The sequence below is a fragment of the Rhineura floridana genome, chromosome 8 (genome assembly GCF_030035675.1).
Source record: "Rhineura floridana isolate rRhiFlo1 chromosome 8, rRhiFlo1.hap2, whole genome shotgun sequence".
Lineage (NCBI taxonomy): Eukaryota > Metazoa > Chordata > Lepidosauria > Squamata > Rhineuridae > Rhineura > Rhineura floridana.
Genome location: NC_084487.1, coordinates 46,803,006 through 46,821,441, shown reverse-complemented (window position 1 = coordinate 46,821,441; position 18,436 = coordinate 46,803,006). Strand labels below are relative to the sequence as shown.

Below are 18,436 nucleotides of genomic sequence, written 5' to 3'. Positions count from 1 at the left end.
CTGTGCTGCACCAGTAAGGAAACACAGCAGAGGCTGGCTCACTGTTACATGATCATAGCTTTTCTCCAAACAAACTACAAGCAGAAACCAAGATTTGTTCTTTGCTTACCTCTCATGCTGTGCTTTGGGAGGAACAAACCATGAGCACTGGTTTGCAGAGAATGCTAAACCAGTATCTGGTCTGTTTCCCTCACAGCACTGACAGGAATGATGGATAAGCAAATCAGGAACTTTAGAGCAGTGTGGACTAGCACAATGCCCATTCTCATTAAACTATACTTTAAAATAAACTATGGTTTAATATTATGTGTGAACTAGCCCACTATTGGAAACTATTACATTTGAAAGCCAAACCAACTGAAGAGCCAAACCAGCTCTGTCACTTATGGACGTTTGAGATTATATTTGAAACAAGTTACACAGACTGGATAGCTGACTTTCCTACAGCACCAATATAATCAGTGTCTTAACAAGCAGTCCTCACTTAACTACTGGGCATGAAACTCTGCACTTCAGAGTGCACTTCCAGCCTTAATAATCAATTCTCACTATGTGACATTGTCAGGAAGCAATGTTTCTGCCCTGCCTCTGATTTGTTGACAAAGCCAGATCCGATCAGCAGTGTGACGTGCTGCCCACACAGATCCTAAATGGCTTGGATCACATCAGGATGATGTCTTAAAAAATGGAAGCAAGCAAGGGGAGAACTGTAAAATGTTGAGCGTCCCTAGTATTCTTCGTCCCTAATATTTTTCGGACAAAACTGCAGTCCTATTAGGATTTGTGCAATGTTAGTTCACTTTTAAAATGTCAGTATTTAACAACTTGTATTTGCGCCAGGCTGGGTGATTTGGGATGTAGTGGGCTCCTGGTTGAGCCTATAGGCCCCTGGTGCCGCCAGGCTCCTCTGGCAGAAGCTCCTCATCCCAGCTGAGCCTCGGTGCTGCTGGGAGCCTGCAGGGTGTTCTGGGGGCATGGTGAAGGTGGAGTCAAAGAGAGAGGACTACTTCTATATCCAACTTCCCTTCAGAGTGCTCCGGCAGGCCCAAATCCGACCAAACCTTTTGCCGGCAAAAAGGATGGCGTAGGTAAATAATTACAATGGGGGTCAATGGAGAGCGCTTACTCCATGGTAGGAGTATTTGTTGGAGCCGGCTTTTACCTCCCGGTCACCAGGTGCAGCTCCTGAATGAGACAGGATTCAGTTGTCCCAGTGGCTCCCTAAACGCAAGGGATGCCTCGGAGTTTCCCGCTGGCCCCCCCTCCCGCAGGCTTCCCATGACTTGGATTGCTCTGTAAGATGTTCAAGACACATTTAGTCATTGAAATTAGCTAGAAAAAGTGGCAAGTTACATACATGTGCCAGTGAGAGTAGACGAAGCCGATGAAGAAGATTCTAAAAAGCAACACTTCAGAAATACTCAAATGTATGGCAATAATAAAGTGAGAGAACATGACAAGTCTACAAAGTTGCAAGCAAAAGCTCTTAACAAGAATATTTTGTTGGATAAACTTAAGAGAAATGACTAAAACAAGTACAATAAGAGCTACTAGAACAATGGGAAGAAGGAAGCCCAATCATTTTAAGAACATGTGAATAAAAGAAAAAAGGTAGATATAAAAATACAGGCAACAGGTAGCCATTCAGAAATAGCTCTCTAAGTACATTTGAGAAAATGTCTTTCACTCCCTCAGCTTTCCCCTCAGAGTATGGTTCCACGTGTGAGTTCCAGACTCACACATACAATGCAATGTGAGGTACAGTGCCTTGCAAAAGTAATCAGGCCCCTGACCAATGCTCTCATGTTACTGAATTACAAATGGTACATTGTAATTTTGTTCTGTACAATATTTTATATTGTAACACTGAAACTCAAAAACAACTGTTGTAAGGTGACATTGGTTTTATGTTGGGAAATGTTTTTAAGAAACAAAAAAATGAAACATGTTGGTTGCATAAGTATTCAACCCACACACATTAATACTTGGTAGAGCCACCTTTCGCTGCAGTTACAGCTTTAAGTCTTTTGGGGTAGGTATGTACCAGCTTTGCACAGTGTCAGAGGGATTTCGGCCCATTCCTCTTGGTAGATTCGCTCCAGGTCATTCAGGTTGGTTGGATGTCGCCTGTGGACTGCAATTTTCAAAGAGCACCACAGATTCTCAATAGGTCTGAGATCAGGACTTTGACTGGGCCACTGTAGGACATTCACCTTTTTGTTCTTGAGCCACTTCAATGTTGCTTTGGCCTTGTGCTTGGAATCACTGTCCTGCTGAAAGGTGAATTTCCTCCCAAGCTTCAGTTTTTAGCGGATTGAAGAAGGTTCTCTTGCAGTATTTCCCTGTATTTTGCTCCATCCATTCTTCCTTCAATTTTAACAAGATGCCCAGTCCCTGCTGATGAGAAGCATCCCCACAGCATGATGCTGTCACCACCATACTTCACTGGAGGAATGGTGTGTCTTGAGGCATGGGCAGTGTTAGGTTTGCGCCCCACACACAGCGCTTTGAGTTTTGGGTAAAAAACCCTATCTTGGTCTCATCTGACCACAAAACCTTTGCCCACATTGCAGCTGGAGCACTCTCATGCTTTCTGGCGAACTCCAGACGTGCTTTCAAATGGTTACTTTTTGAGTAACGGCTTCTTTCTTGCCACCCTCCCATGCAGGCCAGTGTTATGCAGAGCTCTTGATATGGTTGGCTGTTGCACCATTACTCCACTCCCATCCACTGAACTCAGTAGCTCCTTGAAAGTGATTGTTGGTCTCTCTGTGGCTTCTCTCACAAGTCTCCTTGTTCGAGTACTGAGTTTTGAGGAATGGCCTTTTCTTGGCAGTGCCTGGGTGGTGGGATGTAGCTTCCACTTCCTGATTATTGATCCAACTGTGCTCCCTGGGATCTCCAAACACTTGGATATTAGTTTGTACCCTTTCCCTAATCTATGCATTTGTATTACATAATCTCTCACTTCTGTAGAATGCTCTTTGGTTTCCATTTTCCTTCAGATTCACAGCCTGACCAATGATCCTTCAACAGTGGGGTTTTATCCTGACAATGTGACAGCAACTTTAATGGTTCACAGGAGGCCAATGGTAAGATAATTGTGTCCTTGATAGAGCAATTTCTTTGTGTGTAAACTGGGAGCTTCCACAGCACAAGCGTTGAATATTTATGCAAGCAATGTTTCAGTTTTTTATGTTTCTTACACACATTTCCCAACACAAAACTAATGTCACCTTGCAATAATTGATTCTGAGTTTCAATGTTTCAAAATAAAATATCATACAGAACAAAATTACAATGCACCATTTGTAGTTCAGTAATGTGAGAGCATTGGTCAGGGGTCTGATTACTTTTGCAAGGCACTGTTAGTGGTAGTAACGGTGACAGAAAGATTAAAGCAGGCAACAGACTACAGGCAACCCAGGCATCAGCTCTACACAGCCTCTTCAGAGCTCCACTCCCCTACTCCAGACAGCCTGCTTGCCTTTCACTGCCCATCCAGCACTGCAACTCCACTGCCACGTCCCTGGCCCCTCATGATTTACCAAAAATGCTCCAAAAAGCCCACATGAGATCGATGGCAGATCTGTGTAGCCTTTCCAGATCTCCCCTCCCAATTCAAGTAAATAGACCTGCCTATCTTCACCACAGAATGTAGTAATGACCGCCTGCTGCCCCAGCGCTGTACCTTTGTCACCCACTGGTCCTGAGCTCCTCCTGCTTCTCGAGAGAAAAGGACACTGGAAGCTGCAGAGAAGTCCTCAAACTCCCCCTGCTCTGGCCAGCCTGGCTTCTCCAATGTCTTACCCTAGCAGTTGCTATATACTATATTCTGCTCCTCCTCTGTCCCGCATAGGAAGCAGAGGCTGTCCCTCAACACCTTTCTAATGTGACCCAACATTCCCAGAAAATTTCCATTAAAAAATACAAAAAAGGGTGAAGTATTTGGGAGGAAATGGTTATGCCACTAGCACAGCATCGTGGAAGGCAGGATTAACAAGAATCAGGTTCAATATGTGCATATTGCACTATCTGCTCATTGAGGTGTGAGGCCATGCTCCACTGAACTATTCGATCAATGGCTACAAAATATAGATCCTTTATGTCCTCCAAGATATGGGCAGAAATAGTACTACCTTCCCCCTAAAAGACTGAAATTCAAATGATGCAAGGGTAAATTATCATCATCATCTATTACCCGCCCTTCACCCAAAGGTCCCAAGGCAGGTTACAAAATTTTTAAAATTTGCCATTAAAAACAAATTTAAAACAAAAAATCCAAAAACAGGGTAAATGAGAAAGCTATGGCAAAAGACAAGGAGATAGTGAACAAGTAGAAAAGCCATTCAAAGGAAATAACTGCTCAGCTGAGAAGTTCCCCCTTTTGGGTCCAATACCCTCGTTTCTCCTGATTTGAAACACCGTGCAAGTCATTAGGACGGAAACACTGGACTATCCTGAAAAAGTTGTGCAAGAGCTTGATACAGAAGTTACTACCTACCATGTTAGGCATTACTGGACCAGGCACTGGCTTCTTGTCCATCGGAAACTGGGGTAAGCTGTTAGGTAATACCGGCTTATTCTGCATCTGAGAACCAAGTCCACTGGCTCCAATTGGTTGTCCAGTATTCTGGCTGTATGGTGGGACATAAGGACCGGGGTTGTTCATCATTCCCATCTAGAAATTAAAGAATGATAATTGAGGAATATTGTCAGTGTATTCTATTCATTTAATGGAACACACTATGGGTAACTACTGTTCATAAAAGGAACAGAATTTCAACATACTGCAAGCATTAACAAATCCTGATCTACACATAATATAACCCTGTCTCCCATCTCTTCCCGAACACCAATTCAATGTCAATTATACCGATAATTAAGACATTTTTGCTACCATTCAGTACTTTTTATTTCCCCCTTCATTTTTAACCATGCATTTCTTCAGATAAATTCTTCCAGATCTAATTATATTTTCCATTGATGTAACTGTTAGCTTCAAAAGTGAATTTATTCTTGAATGATCATGAAGGAAAGGTGCACCTTCAATTTTACAATCTGGGTACTGAGCCAGATTATACTCATAGGTCATAAAGGAAGTTGAAGATAGATTAAAGATTTTATGAAGCAGCAACAACTAAACCATAATGTACAAAACACTAGAGTATATATAGATTATATATCTGAATCTTGCAACCGTATCGACTGATGTTTTCTACAGTCATGGACTTTCTCATTATCAACTGTACCACAGTAATCCAACAGTTTTTCTGACATGTATTGATACTAGGTGTACTGATGGAGTCAAGGCCACTGCCAGGCATGACTGGGCCATTGGGTACTAGTCTGCCCTGGGCCTGCAGCACCATACAGCCCAACACCCCCTCCCAATAGAGGAGAACCCCTGCATTTTTGCTCAAATATAACCTGAAGTATACATAGGGAATCTTACTCTAAATCACTGATTTAAATTTCTATTTTTATGACTTCTTAAAAATTGTTTTGATTTAAACCAATCCATCCAGGTCTGGTTCCAGCACGCAGCCCTGAGGGATCCCTCCTTAGGGTGGGTGGCATTCCCATTCCACAATCGACACCAGTGTCAGGTCATGTGACCCAATAATAATAATAATAATAATAATAATAAATTTAATTTATGTGTCGCCTATCTGGCCAGTGGCCACTCTAGGCGACATACATACAATAAATATGGCAGAATACAATATAAAAATACAGTGAAATATATAAATTATAAGAGCAAACAATACATAATAGGAGGCATTTAAAACAGAAGAATATTAAGCCTCCCCAGAAGTCCCGAAAGCCTGCTGAAAAAGCCAGGTCTTTAAGGCCTTGCGGAACATATTCAGGGAAGAGATGTGCCGAAGATCTTGTGGGAGGGAGTTCCAGAGGGTGGGGGCCACCACTGAAAAGGCCTTCTCTCTAGTGCCCGCCAACCTAGCTGCTTTGGTTGGCGGGACTGAGAGAAGGCCTTGTGTGGCCGATCATGTCAGGCGGCATGATTGGTGGCGTTGTAGGCGCTCCTTTAGATAAACTGGGCCGAGACCGTATAGGGATTTAAAGGTTAATACCAACACCTTGAATTGGGCCCGGAAAACAACTGGAAGCCAGTGTAGATCGAACAACACTGGCGTGATGTGGTCCCGGCGACGACTGTTTGTGAGAAATCGAGCCGCCGCATTTTGAATAAGTTGTAGTTTCCGGACCGTTTTCAAGGGTAACCCCACGTAGAGCACATTACAGTAATCTAATCGAGAGGTGACCAGGGCATGTACTGCCACGGATTGCAGAGCAGGAGCTCCCAGGCACACACCCCGATACAGGCAGCATGGGGTTCAACAGGCCTGCCTGCCCCACCCACCTATCTCTTGAATCACTGTGTACACCCCACACAGGATGCATGTGCATGCCTGTTATCAACCAAGATAGTGGTAGGGGCATCAATCCCTTAGGGATACCTCTGCCATCTTAGATTACGGTAGGCTTGCGCACGCAGTGTGCAGGCAATGCACACTGACATGATAACATGACAGGTAGGTGGGGCCGGCAGTCTTATTGAAGCCTGTGCGTCAACAATCCTGCCCACCTGTCAAAATTCCTTGAAGGAAGAGGTTCCCAAGTGCTTCCTACTCGCATTTCTGCCATCAGCAGTGGTGGTGGCAGCAAAGGAAGGCCTGCCACTGTGCCACCAGAAAGTAAAGAAGCCAGTCAGCTGGCACTTGGGAACCCCACTGGCCTCCTTCTCTCCCTTCCCACACCACCCCAAGGGAGAGAAAGAAAAGCATTTCCAAGTCTTCCCCCTAGTCCTCAATGACAATTTGAGGAAACAGGAGTGCTGAAGCTGTCTTAAAGCCTTTGCAAAAGTGTCTTTGAAGCAGTTCGTGTGCTATAGCTGCTTCAAAGGGTGCTTTTGCACAGGGCTTTAATCCCCACTCAGGTGGTGAGCGGTGATTAAATCCTGCTGCTTTTGCTGTACAATCTTCTTCACTGTGGGGAAGAGGACTGCACAAACCAAGGCAGGATTAAACTCTGTCCTCCAGCCCACCAGCTTACATCACTAGTAACATCAGCTGCTGGATAAGGTTTGGGGGAAATGACCTCAGGTGCCAAATGGGACCCCCGGAAGGGCCATGACTGGCCTGGAGGCTCCTACCTGTGTTTGGTAGAAATATTATGATACTACTGAACAAGGATATTTAGTAGAAGACTATTTTTTTAAGAGGCAAGGGGTGCTTCTGAGCAGAACAAGTTTTTTCCACAAGATGGGGAAAACGTTTGCTGTTTAATTGATGGCAGAGCCATAAATGTTAACAATTTGAGAACTTACCAAACAGAATTTTAGTTAAAAGAGCATAAAATAGGAGTACAAAAATTACTACAATTATATTGGTAAGATATAACTTCTGGTTTTGAAACGAAGTTTCCAGTTCTGAATTTTTGTTTTATTTATATATGCATATGCACACATACTCCTGCTGTTCTTGTGTCAGCCACTATGGGCATATTTATGAATTCATTGTTTTAATGTATTTTAATATTAAAAGATACAGAGTGCATGTATTGGACAGAGAAGGCTATTTTGAACAGGTATTATAATGCCTTACTTAAGATTTAAAAACTTTTTTGAAAAAAAGGTCAAATATTTATCTACTGGTCCAGGTAAAATAATTTAATACTATTCAGCTAGCAAAATTCTTAGCAGAAAATCTATACTGGGAATGTAGGTATCAAAAATCTCAAAAGTTATTCAACAATGGACTAATCCATAACAACATCCTTACAAGTTTTTTTTTAGTATTTCCAATACTTGTTCTTTAAATCTTCAGCAACTAAGTTTAGGACATTGACAAGTTGAAAGAGACATGAAAATTGAGGGTTTAAGTTTTCATGGAATGATAGGTTAACATAAGAACATAAGAAGAGCCTGCTGGATCAGGCCAGCGGCCCATCTAGTCCAGCATCCTGTTCTCACAGTGGCCAACCAGGGAGAGGGAGAGCACTCTGTCTTGGGGAGGGGGTGCTTATCCAGGGAAGGGGAGAGAAGTTATCAGAAGTGGTAGTGCCCACAGCACTTCCTGAAAAATCCAGATGTGCCCACAGGCCTAAAAAGGTTGGCAACCCCTACACTAAACCATGGTTTAGTGTTATGTGCGAACCAAACTGTTCTCAACTAATAATTCCACATGGTGTGGTTAAACACCACTGCAAGTTTGAAGCAAACAGGCAGAACCACTAAGTGGGATTTTAAAAATATATTATATAGCCTTACATAGCACATTTAGTAACAGATAGTCCATTTAATTACACACACTTTTTGAGCCCATGTTTTTCATCATTAAGTCTAAAACATCCAGGAGGAAAACTGTTCAGTCCTGTCCATTACAGCTTCATTTAATCCAAACTACAGTCATCAACTTCATCCTAACAAATTGCCATACTGGTCCCAAAGAAAGACATGAAACAATTAAGTGTATACCCTTTACTTAAAACAGTTTTTTCTCTTATAGATGCATAAAACCAGTCTGTAGCCTCCTGCTGATCAAAATGCGAAAGGTGTTCTACAGACTAATTTTTAGATTTACAAACACATAAACTGCCTCTTCTTTAAAACTGAAAACTCATTGAGAGTCTTTGTTTTTACTACATTGCAGCAGCAAGGGACTTCACATTTTTTTATAGAAACGGCGAAGGGGTGCTTAACCTTTTTGCCAGTCAAAATTTCCCCAGATCTGCTTTTCTTCACACAAGGGATATTATTAAGTAGATGTATTTTTCCCACCATTGGGAGAAAAACTGCTTAGAAGTGTTTTTGATCTGAAATATAGAACACGGGGAAAAGGATAAGCCCCTCTACCTTGTGTTACTGCTCCAATTAAATTCAGAGCCTTCCGTGGTAAAGTAAAGCAAAAATAATTGGGAGCACAGTCTGTGTTTTTCCTGTCACTTCTGGTTTGGCCCTAGATTCTAGTTTAGTTTAGGGGGGGAAATCAAAATCAAACCCTTTCATTCCAATACTATTGTAAAGATTAGGAATTCCATCCAGATAGTTCAAGTCAGATCCCTTTCAAATCAATGGGGCTCAAGTTCAACAATCTTAGCATGGATCAAATCCAAGGTAGTTAACATTATAGTTTAGTTAAATCCACTAAACTGTCTACTGTACTCTAATCATTATAACAAAAGGAGATAAGCCTGCTTCCAAACAATACACAGATAATAACCTGTGGGACAATACTGCAGAATGATCATTAAATGCTCTTATAATAGATTACTGAGGATTGATTCGCTAGTTATGAACTCTAGCTCGTCAAGGCTATTGCTTGTTTATTTTATTTATTTATTAGATTTATATCCTGCCCCTTCTCCCAGCAGGAGCCCAGGGCAGAAAACAAAAGCTCTAAAAACACTTTTAAAACATCATAAAAACAGACTTTAAAATATATTAAAACAAAACAACCATTAAAATAACTTTTGCCCAATTTCGAATCTACCATTCCTGGGCAAGATCATTGAGCGAGTGGTGGCTAATCAGTTGTCGACACACTTGGATGAAACGGATTATTTGGATCCATACCAATCAGGTTTCAGGACTGGACATGGAACTGAAACAGCCTTGGTCGCTCTGGTTGATGATATAAGGAGGGCATTAGATAGGGGAGAATTCACCTTTCTTGTCCTCCTTGATCTCTCAGCGGCTTTTGATACTGTCAACCACAGTATCCTTTTACATCGCCTGGAGGAATCGGGAATAGGAGGCACTGTACTACGGTGGTTCCATTCCTTTCTTTCCGATAGGCATCAACAGGTAGCATTGGGGGAGGAGGTTTCAGACCCTTGGCCTCTCAATTGTGGTGTGCCACAGGGCTCTATCCTCTCTCCCATGCTATTTAATATCTATATGAAGCCGCTGGGGACAATCATCAGGAGATTTGGGCTGCAGTGTCACCAATATGCGGATGACACTCAGCTCTATCTCTCGTTTAAATCTTCACCAGAGTCAGCTGTGGAGACCATGTCCAAGTGCCTGGAATCCGTGAGTGGATGGATGGGAAGAAACAGGCTGAAGTTGAATCCTGATAAGACTGAGGTGCTACTCGTGGGAGACAAGGGAAGGTTGGGAGATGTTGACCTGGTGTTCGATGGGGTGAAATTGTCCCTGAAGGACCAGGTCCGCAGCCTTGGGGTTGTTCTTGATTCCAAGCTGTCCATGGAGGCTCAGATTTCGGCAGTGAGCCAGGCAGCTTGGTATCAATTACACCTCATTCGTAGACTGCAGCCCTACCTTCTTGCTCATCAGCTCCCACTGGTGGTACATGCCCTGGTCACCTCTCGGTTGGATTACTGTAATGCGCTCTACGTGGGGTTACCCTTGAAAACGGTCCGGAAATTACAACTTATACAAAATGCTGCGGCTCGACTACTTACAAACTGTTGCCGCCGGGAACACATCACTTCAGTGTTGTTCGACCTACACTGGCTTCCAGTTATTTTCCGGGCCCAATTCAAGGTGTTGGTATTAACCTTTAAATCCCTATACGGTCTCGGCCCAGTTTATCTGATGGAGCGCCTCCAGCACCACCAACCATGCCGCCCAACAAGATCAGCCACACAGGACCTTCTCTCAATCCCGCCAACTAAAACAGCTAGGTTGGCGGGTACAAGAGAGAGGGCATTTTCAGTGGCGGCCCCCACTCTCTGGAACTCCCTCCCGTATGACCTTCGGCATGCCCCTTCCCTGAATGTATTCCGCCAAGCTTTGAAGACCTGGCTCTTCAGACAGGCCTTTGGGTCTTCCGGGGAGGGTTAAATTTTTACGACCAATAGCCTACTACTCTGTACTGGAATTGTTTTATTGTTTTATTGTTATATTGTATTTTATGATGTATTTTATTATGATGTAATGTATTGTTGTTAAATTGTACGTCGCCTAGAGTGGCCATTGGCCAGATAGGCGACCCACAAATTAAATTATTATTATTTATTATTAAAAATATATTAAAACAAAACATCTTTAAAAACATTTTTTTAAAGCTTTAAAAGCATCTTTTTTAAAGGCTAGCCCTAATAATTCTGGGTGCAAGTGGACTTTTTACATTCCATGTGCAGATATAACAAGCCCAGCAATAAGCAGAAGTCTACAGCCAAACTACTACTTTGCCAATTCATGCCAATATACACATTTGTATCAATTCCCCATCTTCTCCGCTTTTTCCTTCAAGCCTCTACCTACCTTTCCTCAAGTCCCCAGTTCAGACCTTTGCTTACTTTTCCTCCAGACATCTTGCCTCTAGGCTCCCTGTCCTTCAGTTGTCTGAATTTAAGGCTATCAGCCCAGTCCTCAATTAGCAACAGGAATAGTTTTTAATCCCAGCAAAACTGTCAAAATCCCTGAGAGAAAGGAACTTTGTTCCCTGAGCAGTTTGAATGTCAATGCCATTGCACCAGCTTAACCACTGAGCTGGATTCACTGCCATAAGTATATGGATAGGCTGCAAAGGTCTGTTTAAATACACCAGCTCTCTTACAGGGCACTGAAAGCTGTGTGATGTTAAATCCCGATTAAGACCACATTCAACTAAAATATTTATTCCTCAACTGTTGGTCAAAATGCCTTGCAAATGAGCCACTGCTACAGAGAAGTATAAAAGCATGCAACTGATAATTATTCACATTCAGTGATTAAACATTACAAAGAGCAGTAAATGTTTTTACATTGGGTGGGAGGGGTTCTATACACATTCTTGGCAGCAAACCAATCCTTTAAATGCACAGATTTGGAAAATTCTCCATAGGTGCTAAGAGAGCAGATGGCACTGGAAACTCCTGTTTTAAGAATACAGTTTACTCTTCCACCCTTCCCCCATTAAATTCAGCCTGTAGCATGTGAATTAAAACAAAGCACAAACTGCATGCACTCCCACCACAGTATCTGCAAGCTACTCTAACATGTCTGTTCTAAGGAAAGACTGGTCACCATCAGCTACATGTTAATCAAGAGAAATTAACAGTAAATTCTCTGCAGACATGTAAGATTACATTTGAATCAAATCCAGTATCAATCAAGAGTTAAGGAGATTTTATCAAGGCAAAGCCAAACATTTTGCAATTCCTTTTAAAATATGCCATACTGAATCCTTAAGTGGCCAATACACTTAATATTAGAAGATGCCTATATGTAAAGCAATAGACCCAAATGTGGGCAAGTGTTTACTTTGACTTCCTTTTTGTATTATCTACATCATGGCTTTTGGTTCCCTAACCCCAGGAACTATGCTATTCAATACTGACTTTGCCAGGTCTTGCACAGATATAAGTTTTGAAACTTAACTTTAGGATCCACACACACACACCCCTGGAATTGAGAATCTAAGGCCTTTCAGATAAGCTCCAACTCCCATCATCCCTGACCATTGGCCATGCTGGCTGAGCCTGACGGGAACTGGAGTCCAACAACAGCTGAAAGGTCACAGGTTCTGCATCCTTGAAGTTGCTCATAGAAAGCACAGGAACGAGGAAAATGTCTTATACCAAGTCCAACCATTGTGGCATCTAGTGCCATATCATCTACAGGCAGTGGCTCTCCAAGTTTCAGACAGAAGTCTTTCTCAGTCTTACCTAGAAATGCCAAGGATTGAACTTGGAACTTCTTATACACAGTGTATGCTCTACCTATGGTGAACCTAACTGGAGGTTGAATCCCCACTTAATTACTTCCCCTGCTTCCTCCCCACTATGTTTATGCTTTTGTTGCAGGAGGAAGTATAATTGTCCTTTGAAATGATTCAAAAATAAATAAAATTATAAACAACATTTAAGTAGTGTGTGCTCAGCCACCAAGTTATGCCTGCACCGTCATCCAGGTTTACCTGAATGATCTTGTACTACTGCTGGAGATCAACTGGAGTGAAATAACATGTTGTTCAGATACTAAGGTCTGATTATTCTACACCCATCAAGGAAATATTCTGTAGCTCATGTATACCAATGGTCTGCCAACTACTAATCCATAATTCTTAACTGCTCTTCACTCACCTTTTAACAGACATCATAATAAAAATAAATTATAGCTCCAATGTAAGAGTTCTACAGTACATTCAAAGGCACCAGAAGTTGGAGCACAATACAATGATTCTTCAATTATAATCAGAACATGCCAATTTATATGAATGGATGTAGATACTTCTTGAAAAAACAATGAAAACCTAGACAGAATACATTTTGAGTACATTCCAAACTGTCATCAGGTAACTCTAAACTACTTCAGCCTAAATGAACACTCTTCATTTTGTTTTTTTTCTGCAAAAATCTTTCAGTTTCTAAAAATATATTCTATAAAATCAATTAATATGATGAATGGCTACAATTCTAGTCAAATAGGGCACTCAAAACCATAAATCCAGACATGCTGCATATATCTGAATGAAGCTCACAGACCACAGGTGGTCTACAGACAACAGTTTGGGAACTGCTGTTATACCTTTGTTCAATTTTCATGTCAACAAGAAAATTTTATTTGACGATAATGTTCCTTGTAGATAAAGCACTCGTATTATAATCCCTTGAAAGGAGAAAAAAGTGTATTCTGCACACTCTGGGTAAAGTGAAGCTATCTTAAAAATGCTTGTCATCTGAGTCATAAAGCTGGTATGCACAACAGCCAAACCATTTTGCTTTGCCATATAAAAGAATCCAAGAGTTTCATTCAAAGATCAGGTATACCCAGGCTACAAAATACTTTCACACTTTCATTTTTAGAGTCCCCAGGATCTCCTATTTCTAGTCTACTTTTCTAGACTCGGATGTGGAAAACTGAGGGCAGATGGTTGGACAGAAACACAGATCAAATATGTTTGTTGTCAGTTCGTACTAACTTCACCTCAAAAAGTGAAGCTTGGGCTCTCTGCCAACAACCAAGCCAGTTGAATGCACTCTGGAGTTTCAGCCTCCATCTTAACAGGCTTTTAAGCTAGCTGATGAACATATATTACAGGCAGAGACATCCAAGTGAGATTTAACAGCAGCTTAAAAAGTGTCCTTTCTGCTAAATCAGACAACAGCAAAGTAGAACTGCTTCTACCAGTTACGATTAAACACCATTCTTCTTTGCCTCTCAATTACCAAACCCCAAGTCAAATTCAGGATCTGAACATAATATACCAGAATTGTGCATCAAACTGAATCTTCACATTTGTTTTGAAAATATATGAGGCTTCTTCGACTGATAAAAGGTTGCAACATTGCTTCTCCCAGGCTTCGAGTCACAGAGCTAGATCCAACAGTCCAGTATTGACAAATTCAAACTATATACTGTTCTACAGTTCTGCCATTAAAGTGTTCCTCACTAGCAGCTAAAACAAGTGGACAGAAATATTAAAATGCAACATTCAAGTCTTCAAGGCAAGAAACTCCCAGTAACTTGCTCAAGTGCCCCCCTAGTCTCTACTTCAGAAGCATCTTGCTACTTCTCCTTTTGCAATAGAAAACAGCAGAGGGTCACTATCTTGTTAGCTGTTTAGGTTTCTGGAGTTTTCATATTTGCATCCAGTACCTTTGGTCATATTAAACCGTCATTTGACTAGCCCATGTCCAAAAGGACTATAATGGTTGTAGCCAATGGTGGCTTTGCTGTAGTGGAAAAGGCACCTGATTTTTGCCAAGCTCCCTATTCGATCAAGGCCCCAGCTTTCCCTCACAAAAAAACAAAACATTCCCAAGGATTGGGGACCCTCAGAACACAACTGAATAGCACATAGGGCTGCAGTAGCTAGCAGGGATCCGTGAAAGTTATAGCCCTATCTTGAGAGCAGAAGTGCTTTTCACTAAGGCAAAACTACCTTTGCATACAACCATATGAAATTAAATTCTGAACTGCAAGCTGTAACGGTTATTCAAATAGATATTTACATCCATTTGAAAGACAGCTGAGTTGTGGCATGTTTGTTATTAATCTATTTGTTTAGTTTGATGCTTACAGCTAATAAAAATCCAAACAGATTAACAACAAACATGCAAAAAATCATGTTTTGCCCTCAAAGTGAAAACTTTTCCTAAGCCCAGGTTAAACAACTGTCACAAAATAAGAAAGTACTGCGACAGGATACTTCTGCTGGCTCAGACATTAACATTCTCTAAATTAAAGGCATGAACACATTTCAATCTTGTAGTCCAATACAAAAACAAGACCAGGAGGTACAGATAATGAACTGTCAATATTGAAAACCTGAGTAAAGCAAAACAAAGCAATCACAATGCCAAATTACAATTTAAATAACATCCCAGAAGAATATAAAGATCAAATAAGGAACAAATTTGACGCTTTAAAGGTAGTTGATAGAGAATCAGAAGAACTATGGATTGAAATCAGAGACATTATCAGGGAAGAATGCAAAAAGACAATACCTCTAGTTAAACAAGAGAGAGAGACCTCAATGGATGACTGAAGAAACTCTCAAAATGGTTAAAGAGAGAAGGAAACCAAAAGCAAAAGGAGAAAGCAGCATGGTAAGAACCCAAAATGCAATAATACAGTGACTAGGACATAAAGACAAAGAGAACTATTACAATAGTTATTGTATAGAAATAGAAGAGGACAATAAAAAAGGTGGAAGAAGAGCCCTGCTCCAAAAGATTAGAGAAATTAAAGGGAAATTCAAACCAATAAACAGGGGAACACACTGACTGACGGAGATGAAGAAGAAAGCAGAAATGCAGGACTACAGCTGAATGTCAAGAAGACTAAAGTAATAACAGATGATTTATGTACCTTTACAGTTGACAGTGAGGACACTGAACTTGTCAAGGATTAACCATACTTTCGCACAGTCATTAACCAAAATGGAGACAATAGTTAAGAAATCAGAAGAAGGCTAGGACTGGGGAGGGCAGCTGTAAGAGAACTAGAAAGGGTCCTCAAATGCAAAGTTGTGTCACTGAACACTAAAGTCAGGATCATTCAGACTGTGGTATTCCCAATCTCTATGTATGGATGTGACAGTTGGACAGGGAGATAAGAGAAAAATCAACTCATTTGAAAAGTGGTGTTGGAGGAGAGCTTTGTGCATACCATGGACCGTGAAAAAGACAAATAATTGGGTGTTAGAACAAATTAAGTCAGAACTATCACTAGAAGCTAAAATGATGAAACTGAGGTTATCATACTTTGGACACATAATGAGAAGAGACATGATTCACTAGAAAAGACAGTAATGCTGTGAAAAACAGAAGGGAGTAGAAAAAGAGGAAGACCAAACAAGAGATGGATTGATTCCATAAAAAAGCCACAGACATGAATTTACAGGATCTGAACAGGATAGTTTATAACAGATGCCATTGGAGGTCGCTGATTCATAGGGTCGCCATAAGTCGTAATCAACTTGAAAGCAGATTAACAAGAAGTCTGATACAATATCCTTTCTTTTTCTATGTGAATGTATTCATAAATTAGTGATCTGACAACAGGAGAAATATCCTCAAACCCAGCTCCTCCACATACAGGCCCAGTTTGTATGTAATGCTAAGGCAAACCATGGCTTAGCGTGAACAAGCAAATGTGTGGGTCCCAGAGAGAAAAGACTGTGGTTGCTTTGCTCCTCTGGCCCCATTGTCACGCTGCTGTGAGTCAAGCCAAGATTTGGCTTCGTGCTGTGTCCAAACCCAACCTTTTGAATTATCTCACTCCAGACAAACCACAAGCTGTAGCCAAGATTGTTCTGTGGGTTATCAAATTTTCTCCAGAGTCACAGTCTGAGAAATGAGGTAAAAGGTGCTACAGGGAGGAGTTCTCCTCCTCCCTCTGCCTGTCTTTTTCATCCAGTGGAAATATATCTACAGCTCCCCTTTATAGAGCCCGTGGAAAAAAACAGAAAAACAGGGGGAAAGTGTTTCCCCCTTTTCCCCATGGGCCTTCACATATCCACCTGCTTATGAACCACAAACTTAAATGTTTTACTCTCAGGAGTCCAGAGATAAGGTCAGTGCCACCCTGGACTCTCCCAACTCTCCTCACCCTGGATACCTAGGACAACTGTCTCCTTGCCTGAAATCTCCAAAATATGCAACAATGTTTGGAGAGGGGGAAGATCCATCTGTTTGGACTGGTATTCAAGGCAATAGAGGAATGAAGATTAATGCAATGTATACCTTGCTACCCACTCTGAATTACATGGACTATATACATTTTGAAGAAATTCTGATGCTTCTTTTCGTTAGTACCACCTCCATAAGTATGGGAAGATTTCCAATTTGGTACCTGTCAATTTCAACAGGACCGAAGTTGCTTAATTTCCCATGAGAATCAAAATATTTCATTTCACTTTAAAGTCTCACAAATTATAATCCATTCATTCTGCCAGGGATTTGGACGCTACCAATTAATCTGCTCTTTTTAAATAGTGTATTTGAGGTGTGTGTGGGAAAGAGAGAGATCTTTCATATTATACACTGATTTGGGGTATCATAAATATAGGATACAAATATATTTAAAATTTCATTAAAGAATTCTAAGTAAGTTTGAAAAAGAAATTCAGCTTCCCTGAGTGTTGTCTGCTAGAGTGCACTGCAACAGTAAATAGCTATTAGGAAACATTGAGCAAGCAAGTCTACTAGTGTATTTTTGCACCCTGTGTTGAATGTGGCAAATACAAACCCCTTTGTTTAGTTCTCAATAAAAGCTCTAAACAACATCAATTCATCTATACTTATACAACGTACTTTATATTAATAAATACGACTGTAAAGATGTCAAGGCCTAGAGGGGAAATTAACCCCCCAAATCTCTCATTTGTAAAAGAAAGAATAGAAAACATGCTAGCCTTTCAGAGTGAGTGAAATACCTTGGAAGATAGGAAGATTTACTGTGTCGATACAGTTTTAATAACAAATTTACCCTAAGAAACCCATAAAAATAACCACCTTTGAAAGTGCAAAAAGTAAATCTTCACTGAGATTTAATGAAACACAGTTGCAGAGGTCATCAGATCCATCATACACTGCAATTTAAAGTACAATAACATGTACAGCAGCAATGGGGAACCTGTAGCCTTCCAGAAGTTGCTGGACCCCATCTGCTATCATGCCTAACAACTAGCCATGCAGGCTTGGACTAATGGGAATTTATGCCCAACAACATCTATAGGGGACAAGTTCCCATCCCTGTTCTACGAGAATGATATGTGGGGTCTAACTGACTGCACATATTTTTTAAAACATAAATCATATTGCACCATTAATATACACAAAGCAGTTATACAATTAAAACAGTGTAATTATCATGAGATGTGAATTGCTCTTCACAAGTTTTACAGAACTTGCAACCATCACACACGCTACTCAAGCAGTCTATGTGCTCAAGTGGCACAATTTTACACAGCTGCATGAGCTGGAGAAAGAAACTGGTTAAAAGCTACACACTGCT

The 18,436-nt window shown here is 41.1% G+C and overlaps 1 protein-coding gene across 1 annotated transcript in view; it reads right to left on the bottom strand.

Moving 5' to 3' along the window:
* Positions 1-18,436, bottom strand: part of EP300 (E1A binding protein p300) — a 100,360-nt gene that overhangs the window by 56,411 nt on the left and 25,513 nt on the right. Inside the window, exon 3 of the mRNA XM_061639242.1 lies at positions 4,505-4,681. Coding sequence (XP_061495226.1) covers positions 4,505-4,681 — 177 coding nt within the window. The remainder of the gene's footprint in view (positions 1-4,504; positions 4,682-18,436) is intronic.